This window comes from Sus scrofa, chromosome 1, assembly GCF_000003025.6.
Source record: "Sus scrofa isolate TJ Tabasco breed Duroc chromosome 1, Sscrofa11.1, whole genome shotgun sequence".
Taxonomy (NCBI): domain Eukaryota; kingdom Metazoa; phylum Chordata; class Mammalia; order Artiodactyla; family Suidae; genus Sus; species Sus scrofa.
This window is the reverse complement of record NC_010443.5, coordinates 207,095,856-207,115,939: the sequence shown is the minus strand read 5'-3', so window position 1 is coordinate 207,115,939 and position 20,084 is coordinate 207,095,856. Positions and strand designations below refer to the sequence as shown.

Below are 20,084 nucleotides of genomic sequence, written 5' to 3'. Positions count from 1 at the left end.
TCTTGCTGCACTGTGTATATAAACTCCTACTTATGGTAATTTCTCTCTTTCTTTTGTTTTGTTTTTTTTTTTTGCTTTTTAGGTCTGCAAGTGTGGCACATGGAAGTTCCCAGGCTAGGGGTCAAATCACACCTACACCTGCCGGCCTATGCCACAGCCACAGCAACGCAGGATCCGAGCCAGGTCTGCAACCTACACCATAGCTCACAGCAATGTTCATTCCTTAACTCACTGAGTGAGGCCAGGGATTGAACCCCATCCTTATGGACACTAATCTGGTTCATTTCCATTGAGCCGCAATGGGAATTCCCTTATGGTAATTTCTTTCTTTCTTTCTTTCTTTCTTTCTTTCTTTCTTTCTTTCTTTCTTTCTTTCTTTCTTTCTTTCTTTCTTTCTTTCTTTTTTTCTTTCTTTCTTTCTTTCTTCTTTTTTCTTTCTTTCTTTCTTTCTTTCTTTCTTTCTTTCTTTCTTTCTTTCTTTTTCTTTTTCTTGCTTGCTTGGGTTTCTTTTGGCTTTTTATGGCCAAAAAACCCAAACAAACAAACAAACAAAAAACAACGAAAAAAACCAGGCTAGGGGTTGAATCAGAGCTGCAGCTGCCAGCCTACACCACAGCCACAGCAACACCAAATCCTTATGGTAATTTCTGATGCTGCCCTTTAGAAATCCTTTTTGTCTTATCCTTATTTGGTAATTGGACCATCTATTTCTAGCCTGGTACAGTAGCTAGATGCTTTCCAACAAGATGCCTTCCTAGCATTCTCTCTCATCCACCATCTCTTTCTCTCCCTCTAGCAATAAGTAATTTTGCTTTTCTTTTTTAATTTTTTTTATTACTCAAATGAATTTATCACATCTGTAGTTGTATAATAATCATCACAATCCAGTTTCACATGATTTCCATCCCACAACCCAAGCACACACCCCCACCCCCCAAACTGTCTCTTCTAGAGACCATAAGTTTTTCAATGTCCGTGAGTCAGCATCTGTTCTGCAAAGAAGTTCTGTCTGTCCTTTTTTCAGATTCCACATGTCAGTGAAAGCATTTGATGTTGGTGTCTCATTGTATGGCAGACTTCACTTAGCATGATAATTTCTAGGTCCATCCATGTTGCTAAAAATGCTAGTATTTTGTTCCTTTTAGTGGCTGAGTAATATTCCATTGTGTATATGTACCACATCTTCTTGATCCACTCCTCTGTCAAAGTAATTTTGCTTTTCTTTGAACTATCATAACATTTTTACCTCTTTTATAAAGCTAATCCCATGTCTTTCTGTAGCATTTCTTTACTTGGTATTGCAACTTTATGATGTTTGTTTTTATATTTTTTGCTGCACTTGACACATAGCAAGTATATAATATTTAATAAATTATTGATTAGATTATAGGATTTTAGAGTGGGAAGGACTTTATAAATCTTCTGGTTCTATCTCTCTGACCTTTCTTCTATTGCATTACTTCATGGAAGGATATTAGATATATCAGATCTAGTTATTAAATATCTAGTTTTCTAAATAGAATTAAATTAATAGATACTCATTAAAATTCCTAAAAAATTGGCAATTTTATTACTTTATGCCCTATCAGTAATGTCATAATTTAGAGAAATAATATAGACAGTACTTACTAAACTATACTTTGATACCATTTGCTTCTTGATTTCAATTAGGGTATAGGAGGAGAGGAGAGAGTGAATTTTTAAGTGGTTACGAAGTGTCATGCATTTTTTTCACTTCTTAGATATGTCTATTTCTTTTTTTTTTCTTTTTTTTTCTTTTTTGTCTTTTTGTTGTTGTTGTTGCTATTTCTTGGGCCACTCCCGCGGCATATGGAGGTTCCCAGGCTAGGGGTTGAATCGGAGCTGTAGCCACTGGCCTACGCCAGAGCCACAGCAACGCGGGATCCGAGCCGCGTCTGCAACCTACACCACAGCTCACGGCAACGCCGGATCGTTAACCCACTGAGCAAGGGCAGGGACCGAACCCGCAACCTCATGGTTCCTAGTCGGATTTGTTAACTACTGCACCACGACGGGAACTCCATATATGTCTATTTCTGATTAAAACTTGTGGTTTCTCTTTATTTTTAGTAAGGAGTTCATATGAAAATTTTTTGTTTTAATTTTTTTCTCTAGTGAATTCTCTAAAGTAAGAAAATTAATGAGTGTTATTTGGTAAGTGAGGCTAGTGCTTCTTTTCTAGTCTTTTAGAAAAGTATAAATATATATATTCTTATATTACAAATATTATAGAAACAAATTCGTCTAAGAAATTAAAATGTTTGGCTGCATGATCTCATAATCTTGGAGACATATTTTAATATTCCAGAAATCTGTTTTTAGCTGGCAAGCTATGAGAGCCACATTGCGAAGCTACGATCTGAGGTTGAAAAAGGAGAGGCATTGAGACAAAGTCTGGAGTATGACCTAGCTGTTGCTAGAAAGGAAGCTGGACTTGGAAGACGGGCTGCTGAAGAAAGATTAGCTGAGGCACATAGGATCCAAGAGAAACTCTGTGGTAAAACTATTTCTCTTTCTTCCCATGTTTAGGGTTGAAACCTCATTGTATGTCATTGCTCCCTGTTATGTATACATTCCATATAGGAGAAGAGGTAGAATTTTGATTTCTTTGACTGGCCTTTGATGGACAGGCTTTGTTGGGTGTATATGTCTTTTGGCAATTATGTGAATGGGGTTCAAAGTTTTGTTAATCACTTTTTAGAGCACTTGGTCCATGAATAATCAGCAGAATCACATAAAGATTTAAAAAAAATTGTAGGTTTCCTATCACATATAATCTGAGTCAGAATCTCTAGTTTGAAAGAGTCTGTATGTTTAGGAAGCACTGTAGGTGATTTGCTGATTAGCTAAGTATAGGAACCACAGGGTTAGAGCAGGGTGCCTAGGAAAGAAAAAGGTAGTAGATTTAATCCTCAGAAGCTTGTTATATAACATATGAACATTTGAAAAAATTGTAAAATCTTTTAAAAATCTATTTAAGTATAATAGAAATAAATGTGCCTACATGTCAAAACAGGTTCATTATTGCTAATTAGTAAATGCAAACCAAAATTACAGTGAGGTGCAGTGGGTTAAGGATCCATCATTGCCACTGCTATGGCTTGGGTCACTACTGTAGCGCAGGCTCCATTCCTGGCTCAAGAACTTCCACATGCTGAAGGTATGGCAAAAAAAGAAAAAACAAAACAAACAAAAAACTACAATGAGGTACCACCTTACACCTGTCAGAATGGCCATCATCAAAAAGTCTTCAGATAACAAATGCTAGAGAGGGTGTGGAGAAAAGGGAACTCTTCTACCTTGTTGGTGAGAATGTAAATTGGTGCAGCCAATCAGAGAACAGTGTGGAGGTTCCTCAAAAAACTAGAAACAGAGTTGCTGTATAACAATTCTATTTGTGGGCTTATATCCAGATGAAACTATAATTCGAAAAGATACATGCACCCCAGTGTTCATTGCAGCACTATTTATAATAACTAAGACGTGGAAGCAGCCTAACTGTCCGTCAAAATAGGAATGGAGTAAGATGTGACATATACATATATATGTGTGTGTGTGTATATATATGTGTGTGTGTATATATATATGTGTGTGTGTGTATATATATGTGTGTGTGTGTATGTGTGTATATATATATATATATATATATATATATATATATAAAACTCAGCCATAAAAAATAATGAAATAATGCCATTTGCAGCAACATGGATGGACCTAGAGATTATCATACTAAGTGACCTAAGTCAGACAGAGAAGGACAAATATCGCATAATATTACTTGTATGTGGAATTTAAAATGTGACACAAATGAACATATCTACAAAATAGAAACAGACTCACCTATATAGAGAACAAACCTGTGGTTGCCAAGGGGGTTGGGAGCAGGGATGGATTGGGAGTTTGGAATTAGCAGATGCAAAATATTATATATAGGATGAATAAACAATAAGGTCCTACTGCCTGACACAGGGAACTATATTCAATATCTTGTGATTAAACCATAATGGAAAAAATATAAAAAATAATATATATTTGTATAACTGAATCATTTTGCTGTACAGCAGAAATTAACACAACATTGTAAAGCAACTATACTTCAATAGGAGTTCTTGCTGTGGCTCAGTAGAAGCGAACCCAACTACTATCCATGAGGATGTTGGTTTGATCCCTGGCACTGCTCAGTGAGTTAAAGATCCGGTGTTGCTGCAAGCTGCCATGTAGATTGCAGATGAGGCTTGGATCATGCGTTGCTGTGGCTGTGGTGTAGGCCAGTAGCTATAGCTCTGATTTGACCCCTAGCCTGGGAACTTCCATATGCTGCACATGTGGCCCTAAAAAAAAAACCAAACCAAACCAAACCAAACCAAAACAAAAACTGTATTTCAATAAAATTTAAGAAAAATAAATATGCCTTGAAGAGTGTGTAACTCATAACCAGCATGTAGGACATACAATGGAAAATTATCGTAAGTCCTCCACATGGATAACTGCTATTCTGATTTTTAATAGCAAGAATTAATTTTGCCTCTTTTTTGTACTTTATATGAAGGCAATCATATACTGTGTACTTTTTTTTTTTTTTTTTTTTAAGGGCCACACCTGCAGCATATGGAAATTCCTAGGCTATGGGTTGAATCAGAGCTGCAGCTGCAGGCCTATGCCACAGCCACAGCAATGCTGGATCTGAGCCATATCTGCAATGCTGGATCTGAGCCATGTCTGCAACCTACACCACAGCTTGTGGCAACACCTGATCCTTAACCCACCGAATGAGGCCATGGATCAAACTCTCATCCTCATGGTTACCTCCTGGGTTCCTAACCTGCTGAGCCACAATGGGAACTCCAGTGTGTACTGTCTTATATTTGGCTTCTTTCCTTCAGCATTGTGTTTGTGAGTTCATCCCTGCTGTCCTGTGAACTTTGCACTGATGTTTAATACGATATTGTGTGAACATACCACACTTATACTCATCCATTTCTATTGATAGTGGTAGTGGATAGTGTCAGTTTTTGGTTATTAAGAATAAGGTTGCTGTGAACATTCCTTTTTTTTTTTTTCTTTTTACAGCTGCACCTGGGGCATATGGAAATTCCCAGGCGAGGGGTCTAATCGGAGCTTCATCTGCAACCTACACTGTGGCTGTGGCAATGCCAGATCCTTAACTCCCTGAGTGAGGTCAGGGATTAAACCTCAACCCTCGCAGAGACCACATTGGGTCCTTATCCCGCTGAGCCACAACAGAAACTCCCATTGCTGTGAACATTCTTGTACTCAGCAGGTTTTAATTAAGAGAATACTGAACATGAATTCAGAAGATTTAGATTTAGGTCCTGATTCTGCAAATTAGTTACTGATTTTTGAACTTAGGTTATTTTAAAGATGAAATGAGAGAATGATAGTGCTTTGTTGACTGCATGGGGCTAAATGCATGTTAAGTTATAATTACTATATAGGTTATGATCCCTAGTCTTGGCCTGGCCATTGGTCAAAAATACTTTTGATTACCTCTAGTTTTTGATAACTATACCACTACCTGGAATTTAGGAATATAAGACTTAAAAGGCACAAGATATACAGGTTAATGACTTTCATTTAATTATGAGTAAATTGAAGGGAAATGGGAAGTTGCTTGCCCAAAGACAAATGATTTCAAATAGACACTTTATAGAACACCATAGAAGAATGGCCATTAGTCACATGAAAAATGCTTACCTTCACTTGTCATCAGGAAATGCAAATTAAAACCAACAGTGACTGACACTTCATACCCATCACAAGGCTCTAATTGAAAAGACAGTCAATACCGAATGTTAATGAGGATATAGAGCTACTGGAAGTCTTTTTTTTTTTTAATTTTTTATCTGTATTTTATTTTTTTAATTTTTCAATGAATGTATTACATTTGTAGTTGTACAACGATCATCACAATCCAATTTTATAGAATTTCCATCCCACAACCCCAGCGCATCCCCCCTCCTCCCAAACTGTCTCCTTTGGGGAGCATAAGTTTTTCAATGTCTGTGAGTCAGCACCTGTTCTGCAAAGAAATTCAGTCTGTCCTTTTTTCAGATTCCACATGTCAGTGAAAGCATTTGATGTTGGTGTCTCATTGTATGACTGACTTCACTTAGCATGATAATTTCTAGGTCCATCCATGTTGCTAAAATGCTAGTATTTTGTTCCTTTGAATGGCTGAGTAATATTCCATTGTGTATATGTACAACAGCTTCTTGATCCACTCCTCTCTCGATGGACATTTAGGTTGTTTCCATGTCTTGGCTATTGAAAAGAGTGCTGCAATGACCATCGGAGTCCATGTGTCTTTGCGAGTCATGGTTTTTTCTGGATAGATGCCCAGGAGTGGGATTGCTGGATCAAATGGTAGTTCTATGTTTAGTTTTCAGAGGAATCTCCATACTGCTTTCCAGAGTGGTTGCACCCATTTACAATCCCACCCACAGTGTACTAGGATTCCTTTTTCTCCACACCCTCTCCAGCACTTATTGTTTGTAGACTTTTGGATGATGGCCATTCTGACTGATGTAAGGTGGTACCTCATCGTGGTTTTGATGTGCCTTTCTCTACTAATGAGTGATGTTAAACATCTTTTCATGTGTTTTTTGGCCGTCTGTATGTCTTCTTTGGAGAACTGTCTGTTTAGATCTTTTGCCCATTTTTTGATGGGGTTGTTTGTTTTTTTGATATGGAGCTGCAGAAGATGTTTATAAATGTTGGAGATTAATCCCTTGTCAGTTGAATCACTTGCAAAGATTTTCTCCCATTCTGTGGGTTGTCTTTTTGTGTTGTTTAGGGTTTCCTTTGCTCTGCAGAAACTTTGAAGTTTGAGTAGGTCCCATTTGTTTATTTTTGTTTTTATTGTCAATACTCTAATAAGAGGTAGATCTGAGAAGATGTTGCTGTTGTTTGTGTCAGAGAGTGTTTGGCCTATGTTTTCCTCTAAGAGTTTTATAGTGTCTGGTCTTCTATCTAGGTCTTTAATCCATTTGGAGTTTATTTTTGTGTATGGTGTTAGGGAGTGTTCTCATTTCATTCTTTTCCATGTGGCTGTCCAGTTTTCTCAACACCACTTACTGAAGGGTCTGTCCTTTCTCCAGTGTATGTTCTTGCCTCCTTTGTCATAGATGAGTTGGCTGTAGGTGCGTGGGTTGAATTCTGGGCTTTTTATCCTGTTCCACTGATGTATATTTCTGTCTTTATGCCAGTACCATACGGTTTTGATGATTGTAGCTTTGTAGTATAGTCTGAAGTCTGGGAGCCTGATTCATCCAGCTCCATTTTTTTTTCAGGATGTCTTTGGCTCTTCTGGGTCTTTTGTGTTTCCAAACAAAGTTTAAACTATTTTGTTCAAGTTCTATGAAAAATGTCCTTGGTAATTTGATAGGGATTGCATTGAATGTGTAGATTGCCTTAGGTAGTATAGTCATTTTGATAATATTAACTCTTCCAATCCACGAGCATGGTATATCTTTCCATCTATCTGTATCATCTTTGATTTCTTTCATCAGTGTCTTATATGGAACTTTTATACTTTGTTACTAGGAGAGTAAAACGGTACAAGTCCTTTGGGGAAAAAACTTGGCAATTCTTTTAAAATAAACATACATTTATCCAATGACCCAGCGGTTTCATTCGTTGATATTTTTCTGAGAAACATTTGTCCACAAAAGTCTCGTGTAAGAATTTCATAGAAGCTCTATTTAGGACAGCTGCAAATTGGAGAAAAACCACAAATGTCCATTGATGAAAGGATGAAGAAATAATTTTTGTATATTCTTCAATGAAATGCTACTAAGCTATGAAAATGAACCAACTACTGATACATGCAGTAACATGAATGAATCTGAAAAAACATGCTGACTTAAACTTTATACAGAAAAGGATATCCTGTATGATTTTATTAATATGAATTTCTAGGACAGTAAAAAAATTGTTGGTGAAAAATGAGAACAGCGGTTACCTCTGGGATGAGTTGGCAGTAGGGACTGATTAGGATAAGGTGGTAGGAAACTTTTCAGATTGAAAGAAATGTTCTATATTTTGATAGAGTTTTGGGTTAAATGAGTGTATGCATCTCTCAAATCTCTTTGAATGGTATACTTAAGATTTGTCCATTTCACTATATGTAAATTTTACCTGCAGAATAATAATTGAGTTCTGTAATATTGAATTCTAATTAATGATATCAATGCTTAATTATTCAGGAGTGAAATGTACTCTTCTTTGCGGCTTGCTTTAAAATACATGAAAAAGTATGATGGTCTGATGGATGAAAAAAAACTAGTGGATGCATGGATAGATGGATGTATGTGTGATCAAGAAAATATATATAACAAAATGTTAAGAATCCTGGAGCCTAGTCTAAGTTTATGGGTGTTGATTATGCATTTTTTTTTTTTTTTTTTTGCCATGCCCACAGCATGCAGAAGTTCCCAGGCCAGGGGACAAACCCATGCCACAGCTGTAACCAGAGCCACAGCAGTGGTGATGCCAGATCTTAATCTACTGAGCCACCAGGGAATTCCTAATACTGTTAACTTTATGTATTTTTGAAAATTTGTATGATAAAGTATTGAGGATAGAGTAAAAAACAATGGAGTTATGGGATATTAAAAAGAGATAGCCTCATAATGATTGAGAAAGGAAGTATGAAAGGAGAAAATTTTGGAAGCTGGAAAACAAATGGATGAGAGATAACTGACTTAGCAGACCTGAAATGTCAGAATCCTAAGCCAGGAATTGGGCAAGCTGGCAGACAGTCAAAGGCTTGTGAATTGGCAGCACCAGATACATTTTGAATTAGGAAATAAAATATCACTGGTGAAATACAGAGGGGAGATGAAAGCTTTTTGCTCTAGAGGTGCTTAAGGTTCTCAGATCCCCTTTCCAAGAGCCTGCTATTCTGGGATTTCTCCCATTTCCTGGTATAAGTTGGGAGGTTTAATGTCTGAAGATGATAACATACAGGGTCTCTAGACTGGCAAGATGGGAATATAGCATGCTTAATGTTGAATATTGAGGAACTATTCCTTCCAGCTTCCCTTTTCTATTGGTTTACCCAAAAGCTAGCACTGAGATTTCTACACTCGATGTGGGAGCTTAGAAAGCTTTCTCATGGATCATCTGACCAAACTAGGAGGAAAAACCTAATGATAATGATTTTGGGGGTTTCCTAATAAATGGGCCACATTTATCAGATCACATTTATCAAGTTCCATCCTCAAGTTCAGAATCTAGATAGTGGGTATATGATGTATAAAAGGGTACATCATCCTTACAATTACACTTAATTGGGAACAGACAACCAAGAATTAGCAGGTACTTGGGGAAAGCTTCTAAAATGGAGAGAAAAAAGTTAATTTGCGAGAATCAAAAACTCTGCAGGGAGAAGATTTAACGAACAAGCAGTATTAATATCCTCAGGGCTGAAGGAGAATATATTCCATCCATGATGCAAGAACCAGATGATATAAAAAAAGAAAGTTCTTAGAATTAAAGTATCAAGTCAGAAATGAAAAATATCAACAGAAGCATTGGAAGATAAAGATGAAAGAAATATCCCAGGATTAGAGTTAAAAAAGACAGAGTTGGAAAAATAGGATAAAAGGCAAGAAACTTTGAGGACCAATCTGAATAATAAGTAATGTTGAAAAAAAAGAGATAAAAGAGAAAACAGAGAGGGGTAAATGATCAATAAAATTATTTAAAAAATATCTCAGAGCTAAAGGATTTGAGCTGCCAGGTTGAAAGGGCCCGCTGAACATTCACCACAATGGGAAAAAATAGACCCACATGAAGGCAAAGTACTATGCAGTTCCAGAAAAATAGAAAGTGAAGATGCTAAAGCTTTCAAAGAGAAAAAAAAAAGGAGTTCCTGTTATGGTGCAGTGGAAATGAATCCTACTAAGAACCACGAGGTTGCAGGTTTGATCCCTGGTCTCGCTCAGTGGGTTAAGGATCCAGCATTGTCGTGAGCGTGGTGTAGGTCGCAGACGAGGCTTGGATCCCATGTTGCCGTGGCTGTGGCATAGGCCGGCAGCTACAGCTCCAATTCGACCCCTAGCCTGGAAACCTCCATATGCTGCGGTGCGGTCCTACCAAGCCAAAAAAAAAAAAAAAAGGGAAAAAGAAAGAAAAACAGGTCATATGCAAAGGAACAGGAATCAAAATGGCCTCAAACTTCTTACTTACAATACAGGATGCTAAACCATAGAATAAAATCTTTATAGCGTAACTGAATGGGAGACTTCTTATACTTTTGCATTTGAAACTTTTTTTTCCTTTTCTTTTTTTTTCTTTTTTGAGCCCCACCCATGACATGTGGAAGTTCCTAGGCTAGGGGTTGAATTGGAGCTGCAGCTGCTGGCCTGCCCCACATCCACAGCAGTGCCAGATCTGAGTTGCTTCTGTGACCTACACCACAGCTCACAGCTCACAAGCTCATGGCATCGCCAGATCCTTAACCCACTGAGATTGAGCCCAGATCCTCATGGAAACTAGTTGGGCTTGTTACTGCAGAGCCACAGTGTAAACTCTATTTGGAACCTCTCTGAACATATGATCCACTCAAAACACGAATATAATTTTAAAATAATATTCCTAACTACCTTTTTGTTTGTTTGTTTAATGTGTGTTTGTACATATTTCCTCATTTTTTCTTCTCAATAATTTTATTCTCACTGAGAATTATAGAGTCAGAGAGCTTTAATCAGGTAGTGGTGGTGGAGCCAGACCTGGAAGCCTTTCCTGACTTCTTTCCCAGATGCTGAAACAGAGTAGCAGCCATAGTGGAGTTGGGAGGTCATGGTTATTATTGAGGTAACACTAGGATGAGAGGTGAGTTGAGCCGCACTTTGGGGGGGCAAATAGCTATAGTCCAGAGGTTCCCATCCTCAAATTTCTGAGAGTCTCAAGTGTAAGGATGTGCCACAACTAACTTGATGCCAAGTCAAAAATCAAAATTTGTAATTTATCAAGTGTTTTCAAAAAGTAGCCCAATTATGTCTCACAGGTTTTTTTTTTAATTAAAAAATTAATTTTCTTGAATAGAAAAAGCAATAGAGTTGTACCTAGTTCACCTAAACTTGGGCATGCATCTAGCAATATGTCCTACAATTTCATGGCAAAATCACCTCTGCCTGGAAAGAAAGAAGAGATTGAGAAGTTATAGAATAGATTGATTCTGGGACAGGAGCTTTTTAAGAGTTCACTGGTGTGAAGCAGTTAAATGTTTTGTCCTGAGATCATGCTGTAACTGAAATCAGCTCTAATGCTGATTTGTTTTTTTGAACTCCTTTAGTTTTAGTTTATGATTGTAAATATATCTATTATTCTTTCATATTTTAATAGCTCAGAATGCAGAACTTCAGGGAAAGGCAAATGAGATTGAGAAAGCATTCCAGACTTCCCAGCAGAAATGGAAAGAAGAATGTAGAAGATTTGAACATGATTTGGAGGAAAGAGACAGTATAATTCAAAATTGCAATCAAGAATATGATTTACTTATGAAAGAAAAAAGCAGACTGGAGAAAACCCTACAGGTAAATATTTTGTAAGGAATTTTTTTAAATAATAAATAATGTTTATTGAGATGTGTTATACATTATTTGAAATTATGTTTGGAAAGGAAAATACCAGAAAGCAAGAGAATCTGATTTCTTCCCCACCCCTATAATTTCTTTCCTCTCTCCCTCTCTTTTTTAGGGGCATTTTTGTGGGTCTCTTTTATAATATACTTTAGCAATATATTAATATGTATATACTGTTTCTTTTGTGCGAAACAGTTTGAGGTCTCTGATCAAAAATGTTTAAAAACCCAACTTGCATAGGTATATTGTAAGAAGATAAGAACCCACAATTCCTTTGATCCAGGGACATGAAAATTTGGAATGTTAGAAATGTGGGCCCTAGATTTTGACCTGAATATACAATAAATATAGAAAAATTTTATATATTCGATGTAAACTTCATTATCCATGTAGGGCACATTCTATATAGGCATGATATGTAAAATATTTGATTACCTTTTAGCAAAATTATAGTGAGCTATTTACTCTCCCATTTTTTGTTTTTGAGTCTCTAAAATAAAAGCATGGTTTAAGGTTGAAGTTGCCAGCTACTTAAAGGATAGATTTTGAATTGTTTGTATCTGCCATTTTTTGGAAGTACCAGTTTAAATTAAAAAATACATAATAAAAATGTACCACATTTTCCACTGGTGTAAAAAAAAATTGTTTTCAGAACATTGGAAAAAATCTTTACTAGAAATAGTCTTACAAAAGCATTTGAAAAGTGTAAAAGCTTCAGCACAAGGGTTCCCTGACATTGTTAGCCTATCTCCTTTTGATTTCCTGCATGTCAACAGTTGCAGTTGTCTTTTCTATTTACTGCAGTATTCCTATACCCTGGAACAGTGCCAGGCGTAAACAAGGGCTCCATTAGTATTTGAATGGGGGGAGCTTAGGTGGCAACTGGAACTACTCTATATAACCTTCCCCACGAAAAATGTCTTAGAGGAGTTCTCTGGTGGCTCAGTGGGTTAAGCATCTGGCATTGCCACTGCCAAGGCCTGGGTTGCTGCTGTGACATGGGTTAGATCCCTCGACCTGGAACTTCCAAATGCCGTGAGTGTGACCAAAAAAGAAAATTAGAAGTAAAAAAAACCCAAAAAACAAAAAGCAAAACCTGCAAAGAAACAAACAAAAGTCTTAGCTATAGGAAAAGAAGGGTATAGTTGGCAGCATTCCTTACAGTCAATCAGCCTGCATCTTAAGATCTCTTATGGATCTTGATATTGATGTGATCAGATGATCACCTAGTTGGTAGAACTCTGCTTTGATTTTATGCATTTGGCTTTGAACTAATCTGTGCAGAGACCTTTGGGGTTGAAGAGGAGTCCCTATTTAGCCCTAAGGGGAAAAAGCCCCAAGGCTCTTTGTGTTGGCTTTCCATTAGAGAAAGTTGGAAGGGCAGTCTTTATTATGCAGATCCAGGCTACTGTTTATGAGGGCACAGAAGGCTTTCCTCTCTCTCCTGTAAACCAAAGAATCTTTCTCCTTGTGTTAATGCAGACTTAGTTTTAAAACCAAAAGTTTAGGAAATTGGGCTTCTTGGGAAACCTGCACTGTATTCTTCCAAAATTTTGAGCTAAATTAGATCTTATAAATATAGTACAACTAGGAAAATCCCGAAAGAAAAGCCTCTTGCAAATATTGTTTACTTGTAGAACTAGAAATTCTATAGAACAGTCCGAACCTGAAAAAAATTTTGACTTTTCAAATTTTTAACATTCTAGAGTTTCCTTATACTGATTCGTTGCACACAACTCCTTCCTTCTTCCCTTTTGTAAATACAGTGTTCTTTGTCAGATTTATATTTAAATTTTTAGGGAAGATCCAGGTAGTTTGTTTATAGGTAATTAAAGCTTTCTATATCATCTCCTTTACATACAGATTTTACATATAGATTACATATATGCCAAACAACTGATTTTGTTTTTGTCTCTTTATCATATGGTGCATTTTGTTCAATCCCCTGAAGTTAAATTTTTTGGAAAAAAGGGGTTAAATAGCTCTATCTCTATCTATCTATCTATCTAACACTTATCTATGTATCTATATGAAATGTTGCTTAAATTAAATGAGTAACCATAGCTTCTTATTCAGATGTACATTCTGGTGACCAAGGTATAATAATTCTATTAATTAATGATTTTTAACATAACTTATAATGTGTTTTAACAGTCTGTTGGTAAAGAGAGCCCTTTGTATATTTAAATTGGGATGAAGGAAGAAAGGTAACTTTTATTGATTTAATAGTAAAATAAGTTTTTATTCATATAAAGGAAGCATTGGAAAAACATCAGCAGGAGAATAATGAGATGGAGTCTCATATCAAGGAGACCGCATTGGAGGAGTTTAGATTGCAAGCAGAACAATGGGAAGCAGAAAGAAGAGAGTTACAATTTATAGTACAGGTATTTTTAAAATAATTCAGTTCTTTAAGTATGCCCTTTTTTTTTTTTTTTTTTTTTTTTTGCTTTTTAGGGCTGTGCCCATGGCATATGGGGATTCCCAGGCTAGGGGTTGAATTGGAGCTGTAGCTGCCAGCTTACACTACAGCCACAGCAACGCATGATCTGAGCCATCTGAGCCGAATCTGCGACCTACACCACAGTTCATGGCAAAACCAGATCCTTAACACACTGATCAAGGCCAGGGATTGAACCTCCGTCCTCATGGATGCTAGTCAGATTCGTTAACTGCTGATCCACAATAGGAACTCCTAAATATGTCTTTTTAATGCTTATGATATTAAAAATTACATTAGTGTGATAATTGACTAGCTTACTCAAGGAGAAAATAGTTCCTAGTCTTTGATCTCTGGAAGGCCATGTTTCATTTGTAGTTACATGACAATATGGGCAGCTGTTTCTAAAAATACTGTTAGAATTAGCATTCGGTAACTTCCATTGCATAAATTATGTGATTTTTAAAGGACACATATACATTTGGCATTTAGTTTTCCATTTAAAATATGAAACTGTTAGCACACTTTAATAACATAAAGAAATAGAATAACTAGATTTTGGATATTAAAGGATGCTTATAAATCATATGGTATAGTGCTTTTTGGACTCTTTTTAAGAAGTACAGGTTCTTAATCATGTTCTATTAACCCCTCCCCACCCAAAACACAGTAATCCTTCGAGTAGTTCAATTTGAAAATCACTGATTATATCTAATCCCCATTATAGATAAGCAGATGGCAGTATGTGATTTACTCAGATACAGATGAAGTGATTAGTGTGGGAAAGACTACAAGTCTCTAGATTCTCACTCCTATGTACCTTGCATTTTTTCAGGAGATTACATGTAAATTATTTTGAAGGAGTGGTAGTAGGAATTAAAACTGTTCATTCACTAACCAACTAACTTAAAATTTCAAGTACATTTCCATCATTTCTTCTATTACTTATTTTGTGACAAGACAAACATTTTTTTTCTATACAAAATTGAAATATAGTCTCTATATAGATGTCAAAGATAAGCATTCTTACAGAATAAATCTAAAATAAATTTTGGATTTGCTTTGTGTTAGAAACAATTTCGTAAGATGAAGGCAGAGAATAGGAGAGATCTTATTTCTTTAAGGGCTGGCAGTAAACAGTGGAAATACTGAATTTGTTGTATATGTAAGTGTGCAGAATACCAATACAACCACACTTTTCCCAAACCTTTGGTCCTTGGGCAATGCTTTTTTCCCCCATCACTCCCTCTGTGGAATCTGGAAAGATAATCACTCTTTAGACCTCTTGGTATTTTCAGAGTCTGCTTGAATGTGTGTAGTTAATTTTCCTATTCATTCATTCATGCATTTATTCATTCCCTGCATACTTACTGAGTTCCTGCTATGGGTACTGAGGATATGAAATTGATTAAGGTATGATTTCTGTCCTAGAAGATCTTGCAATATGGAAAGAGATGTAAAAAGAGAAAATCTATATTGTAGTATAAAATTTTGCACAAAATTCCTTGGGAACATAAGAGAGAAATTAATTAAGTACCTGGGAGATTGGGGAAATCACTGCAGAGCAGAGGACATTTGAGCTGTTGTTGGTAATTGTCTTAAAGTTTACCTAGAACAAACAAGCACACATAAGTAAATGAAAATAACCCGTTTGTTTTTAAATACCCAGAAATTTCAAGTGCCACCAGTCAGAAACCTGAACCTTATAAAATATAATTCAGAGACCTATATTTAAATGTGTGGATGATGTGATTTTGATGCAGTTTCCTAGCCAGCGCTATAAATCTCACATGAAATGTATATAGTTATATCAGACTTTATATGACGAAGTATCAGGAGAATTTGAAATTGTTATCCATCTTTAATTATTATGTGTGGGAGGAATAGGGGAATATTCTTAGTTACTAGCACCTTTTGTAAGACAGATTTTATTGTAGTCTGTAACTGAAATATTCAGAGCTCTCTCAGTTTCTTGTCCTTTTTATTTTAACAAAAGAAAACCTCTTTTACTTGTATAAAGCAAGCTTAAAAACAGTATTTTAAAAAACTCTTTTTAAAAATAACTTGAAGGATAGATTGAAATTCTCTCCTCTCTGTATTGGCTGTTGATGGGTTTAGCTTTCCATCCTGTAATTAGGTGTTAGTATCACATAGTGTTCCCTTTGTGTAGCTCTCTCAGGGAATTCAGTTTTTAAAATAAGTTTGAAAAAAACCTAAGTGAAACCCCATCTTTAACAGACAAAGCTGGTGTAATATTTCTCTCATCTGGGCTTTAGAATTCAGACTTACTATAAAAAGAAAATCTTAATTTTATGCCATGTCTCCTTTCTTTCCCAGTAATTGAAGCTCTAAACAAGGCTGTACTTCTTTGGAATATTAATGGGAATTTTTAGTGTAATTACTTCATTTTAAGAAGATGTTTTTCATTTTTTAAAATGCATGACCTCTTTTGATAAACATAAAAATTCCATGTCTTTCTTTAGCATTGTTTGAAATTACAAAACAGCAATGCCATGGTATATTTATGTTGATATTGGAGGGAATATGTATTATTTTATTTTTTTACTATTTATTTAATTTTTAAATTTAAAATGAACTTTTAATTTTATTTATTTCTTGGTTTCTGCAATGGCAATGTGAACTTTGAGGATGCATATTAGCTATGAATATTTTCTATTGTAGGCAGTGTGGGACATGCAATGGCAAAGCTTTGTTTTTAAAAATCACCATGCTCTTTCCTTTGTGATTTTTCTAGTTCATTTTAGTGTATAACTTATTAGTAGGATCAAAAGCATTTAGAAGATGAATGTATGTTTTTAATATTTATTTTGTTTTCAAAGTTCTGGAACTAATCCAGGGAATAAAGTGACATTTTCCTGATTCATTGACTAAATTTGGTTTATATGTCTAGTGATTAAAGTGTAGGAGAGTTTGTGATGGCAAAGAGTGTGGGAAATGCTGATTAAAAGTAATACCACAGACTAAAGAAGGCAGAGGAAGGGTGGGGAGGTAGTGGGGATAAAGAAGCTATCAGACCAGGTATAAGGGTTTTATGCAAAAACAGCAGTCAGTGAATAGGAGGTGGCAGGTCAGAGATTGACCTGGTAAGCACAATTGTGATGTACAGTCAGCTTGGGGTAAGTTACACGAAAAGAAAGTATTTCAGAATTTTGCATTAAGTGATCTAGGGTAGCAAGGAGCATTTCTTTGTAGTTTCCTGGGAAACTGTCCACTCGTGCCCTGTGTAAACAAATGGCATAGAAAGTGAGTCTGGCACTGGTATCGCCTGTTGTTGCCAAACAGGAAGTATCTTAAAAATCAGTTTATAAAATCACTGTGTATTGTTCTTATTGTAAAAATGCTCCTAATTTAGGGAAATTTGAAAGGAGAAAGTAAAGGTCTTTCCCTACCTGCCTCCAATCCTACTCCTCATCTAAGGGCATATAAACATTATATTTACATAAATATGCCTCAGTAATATTTAGTGTCCATCTTTAAATGTTTTAACATTATTCTTGTAGTTTTGTGTGGTTTTTCTGTCATATGGAAGTTCCAAGTATATTTAATAAATCCCTTATTGGTAGACATTTTTTTTTTTTGGCTGTGCCTGTGGGATTCAGAAGTTCTCAGGCCAGGGATTGAACCTGTGCCACAGCAGCTATCAGAGCTGCTGCAGTGCAGTGCCAAGTCCTTAACCTGCTGTGCCACAAGGGAACTCCTTGGTAGACATTTTATTTCCTTCAAATATTTTTGCTCTAGTTTAAAATGATTCAGTATGGATTTCCCATCGTGGCTCAACGAAAGCGTCTGACTAGTGTCCATGAGGACCCAGGTTTGATCCCTGGCCTTGCTCAGTGGGTTAAGGATCTGGTGCTGCTGTGAGCTGTAGTGTGGGTCGCAGATGCGGCTTGGATCCCGCATTGCTGTGGCTGTGGCATAGGCCGGCAGCTGCAGCTCCAATTCGACCCCTAGCCTGGGAACCTCCATATGCCATGGGTGAGGCCCTAAAAAAAAAAAAAAGAATCTGAAAGAGAATGGATATGTGTACATGTATAACTGAATCACTTTGTTGTACAGCAGAAATTATTACAACCTTGTAAATCAACTTTAATTACTTCAGTAAAACTTCAAAAAAAAAAAAAAAAAAAAAAGATTCAGGAGTTCCCGTCGTGGCGCAGTGGTTAACGAATCCGACTAGGAACCATGAGGTTGCGGGTTCAGTCCCTGCCCTCGCTCAGTGGGTTATCGATCCGGCGTTGCCGTGAGCTGGGGTGTAGGTTGCAGACGCGGCTCGGATCCTGTGTTGCTGTGGCTCTGGTGTGGGCTGGCAGCTACAGCTCCGATTCGACCCCTGGCCTGGGAACCCCCATATGCTGCGAGAGCGGCCCAAGAAATGGCAAAAAGACAAAAAAAAAAAAAAAAAAAGATTCAGTAATATCCCTGTCCATATCTTTGAGTTGGTGTACAAGTGTACAAGTGATTCAGCTATGCAAATGCCTAGAAGTATAATCATTTTGTCTGCAAGTTTATGGATTTTTGATTATGATAGGTATTACACAAAATTAGTACCAATTTGTACTCTACAGCAGCAAACACTATTTATGATTGTGGAATTGTGCTGGTTTTGGAGATTCAGGGAGGCAGAGCTTGTTCTTTCAGGAGGTAATCCTGTACTAGACTAAGGTTGTAACTATATCCATTTGATTTATTTCATAAGTTAGGAAATAAATCAACTAGAAACATAGTTCCAATAAGTTTCTAACTACTTTAATTCTTCAGACTTTGAAATTGTATTTTGAAGTTCTAGAAATTTACATGAGTATATATAAATGATCATACTTTTGGGGCTGTGTTTCTGAAAGATATAGAAAGAAAGCAAGTTTATTTTCTAACAGCACAGTGTGATTTACTGTTATGTTAAATGTCAGTTCAGAAACAAGCTCCATTTAAAAACATTTTAAGTTCAACACCTCCCTCTAGTGGAAAAAATAAAAACGTCTCAGTTTCCTTTTTTTTTTTTAAGGCCGCACAGTGGCAAATTGAAGTTCCAGGCTAGGGGTGGAAAAGGTACAGCTGCCAGCCTACATACATCAGAGCCACAGCAACTCGGGATCTGAGTCTCATCTGCGACCTATACCACAGCTCTTGGCAATACCGGATCCGCCACTCACTGAGTGAGGTCAGGGATTGAACCTGAGTCTTCATAGATACTAGTCACATTTGTTTCTGCTCTGTCACAAGGGGAGCTCACCAATGTTTTTAATATGGTTTTGTTACACACACACACACGCCCACACTCACACACACATATACAAACACACATTTTTTCACAGTAAGGATCCAGGTAGCTTTGGTTTGATTAGAAAGTAAATTCTGGAAAAAAAAAATTTTGTGAAGCCAATCCAAATTTAAAAAATTTATTTGGGAGAAGGCAAGTTAATCTTGATGTATAACTGCATGAAGTATTTTATAGTTGTTGTGGAATTTTCTTGTATGTTATTTCATACCCTGGACATAGATTATATTCGTTAAACAATACATCTATAACAGATATTTGAGCATACAAAAAAATAGCAGGGATTAATAATATTTAATTAATACCTAATAGGACCAGCTAATCCCATTAATATAGCCTACACCATCTAGATCATTTTAATATTGTTCATATTTGCTTCTAAATTAAAAAGCATAATAAATTTTATGTTTTTTAAGGCTAAATTGTCTCACCATCTCGCTGCCACCTCATTCCCAAAAGATAACCATCATTCTGAAGTTGGTGTTTAATTTTCTGTCTGTAAATTTTGACAGACTGTCTTTTTTTAAAATTTACTTTGTGTATTTAAAAAATATACACACAGTATCATAATGTATAAATCTTTGTCCAACCTCTCTTTTTCATTTGTAATTTTGAGATTTAACCAAGTTAATATAACTGGCTCTGGTTTGATTAGTGTAACTGTAGTATTTTATCCTGTGCATATACCATAATTAGCTTATCAATTACTGAATTA

General features: G+C 36.2%; 1 protein-coding gene across 1 annotated transcript in view; it reads left to right on the top strand.

The window, feature by feature from the left end:
* Positions 1–20,084, top strand: part of CCDC171 (coiled-coil domain containing 171) — a 354,732-nt gene that overhangs the window by 27,115 nt on the left and 307,533 nt on the right. Inside the window, exons 5-7 of the mRNA XM_021063474.1 lie at positions 2,344–2,518; positions 11,395–11,585; positions 13,889–14,020. Coding sequence (XP_020919133.1) covers positions 2,344–2,518; positions 11,395–11,585; positions 13,889–14,020 — 498 coding nt within the window. The remainder of the gene's footprint in view (positions 1–2,343; positions 2,519–11,394; positions 11,586–13,888; positions 14,021–20,084) is intronic.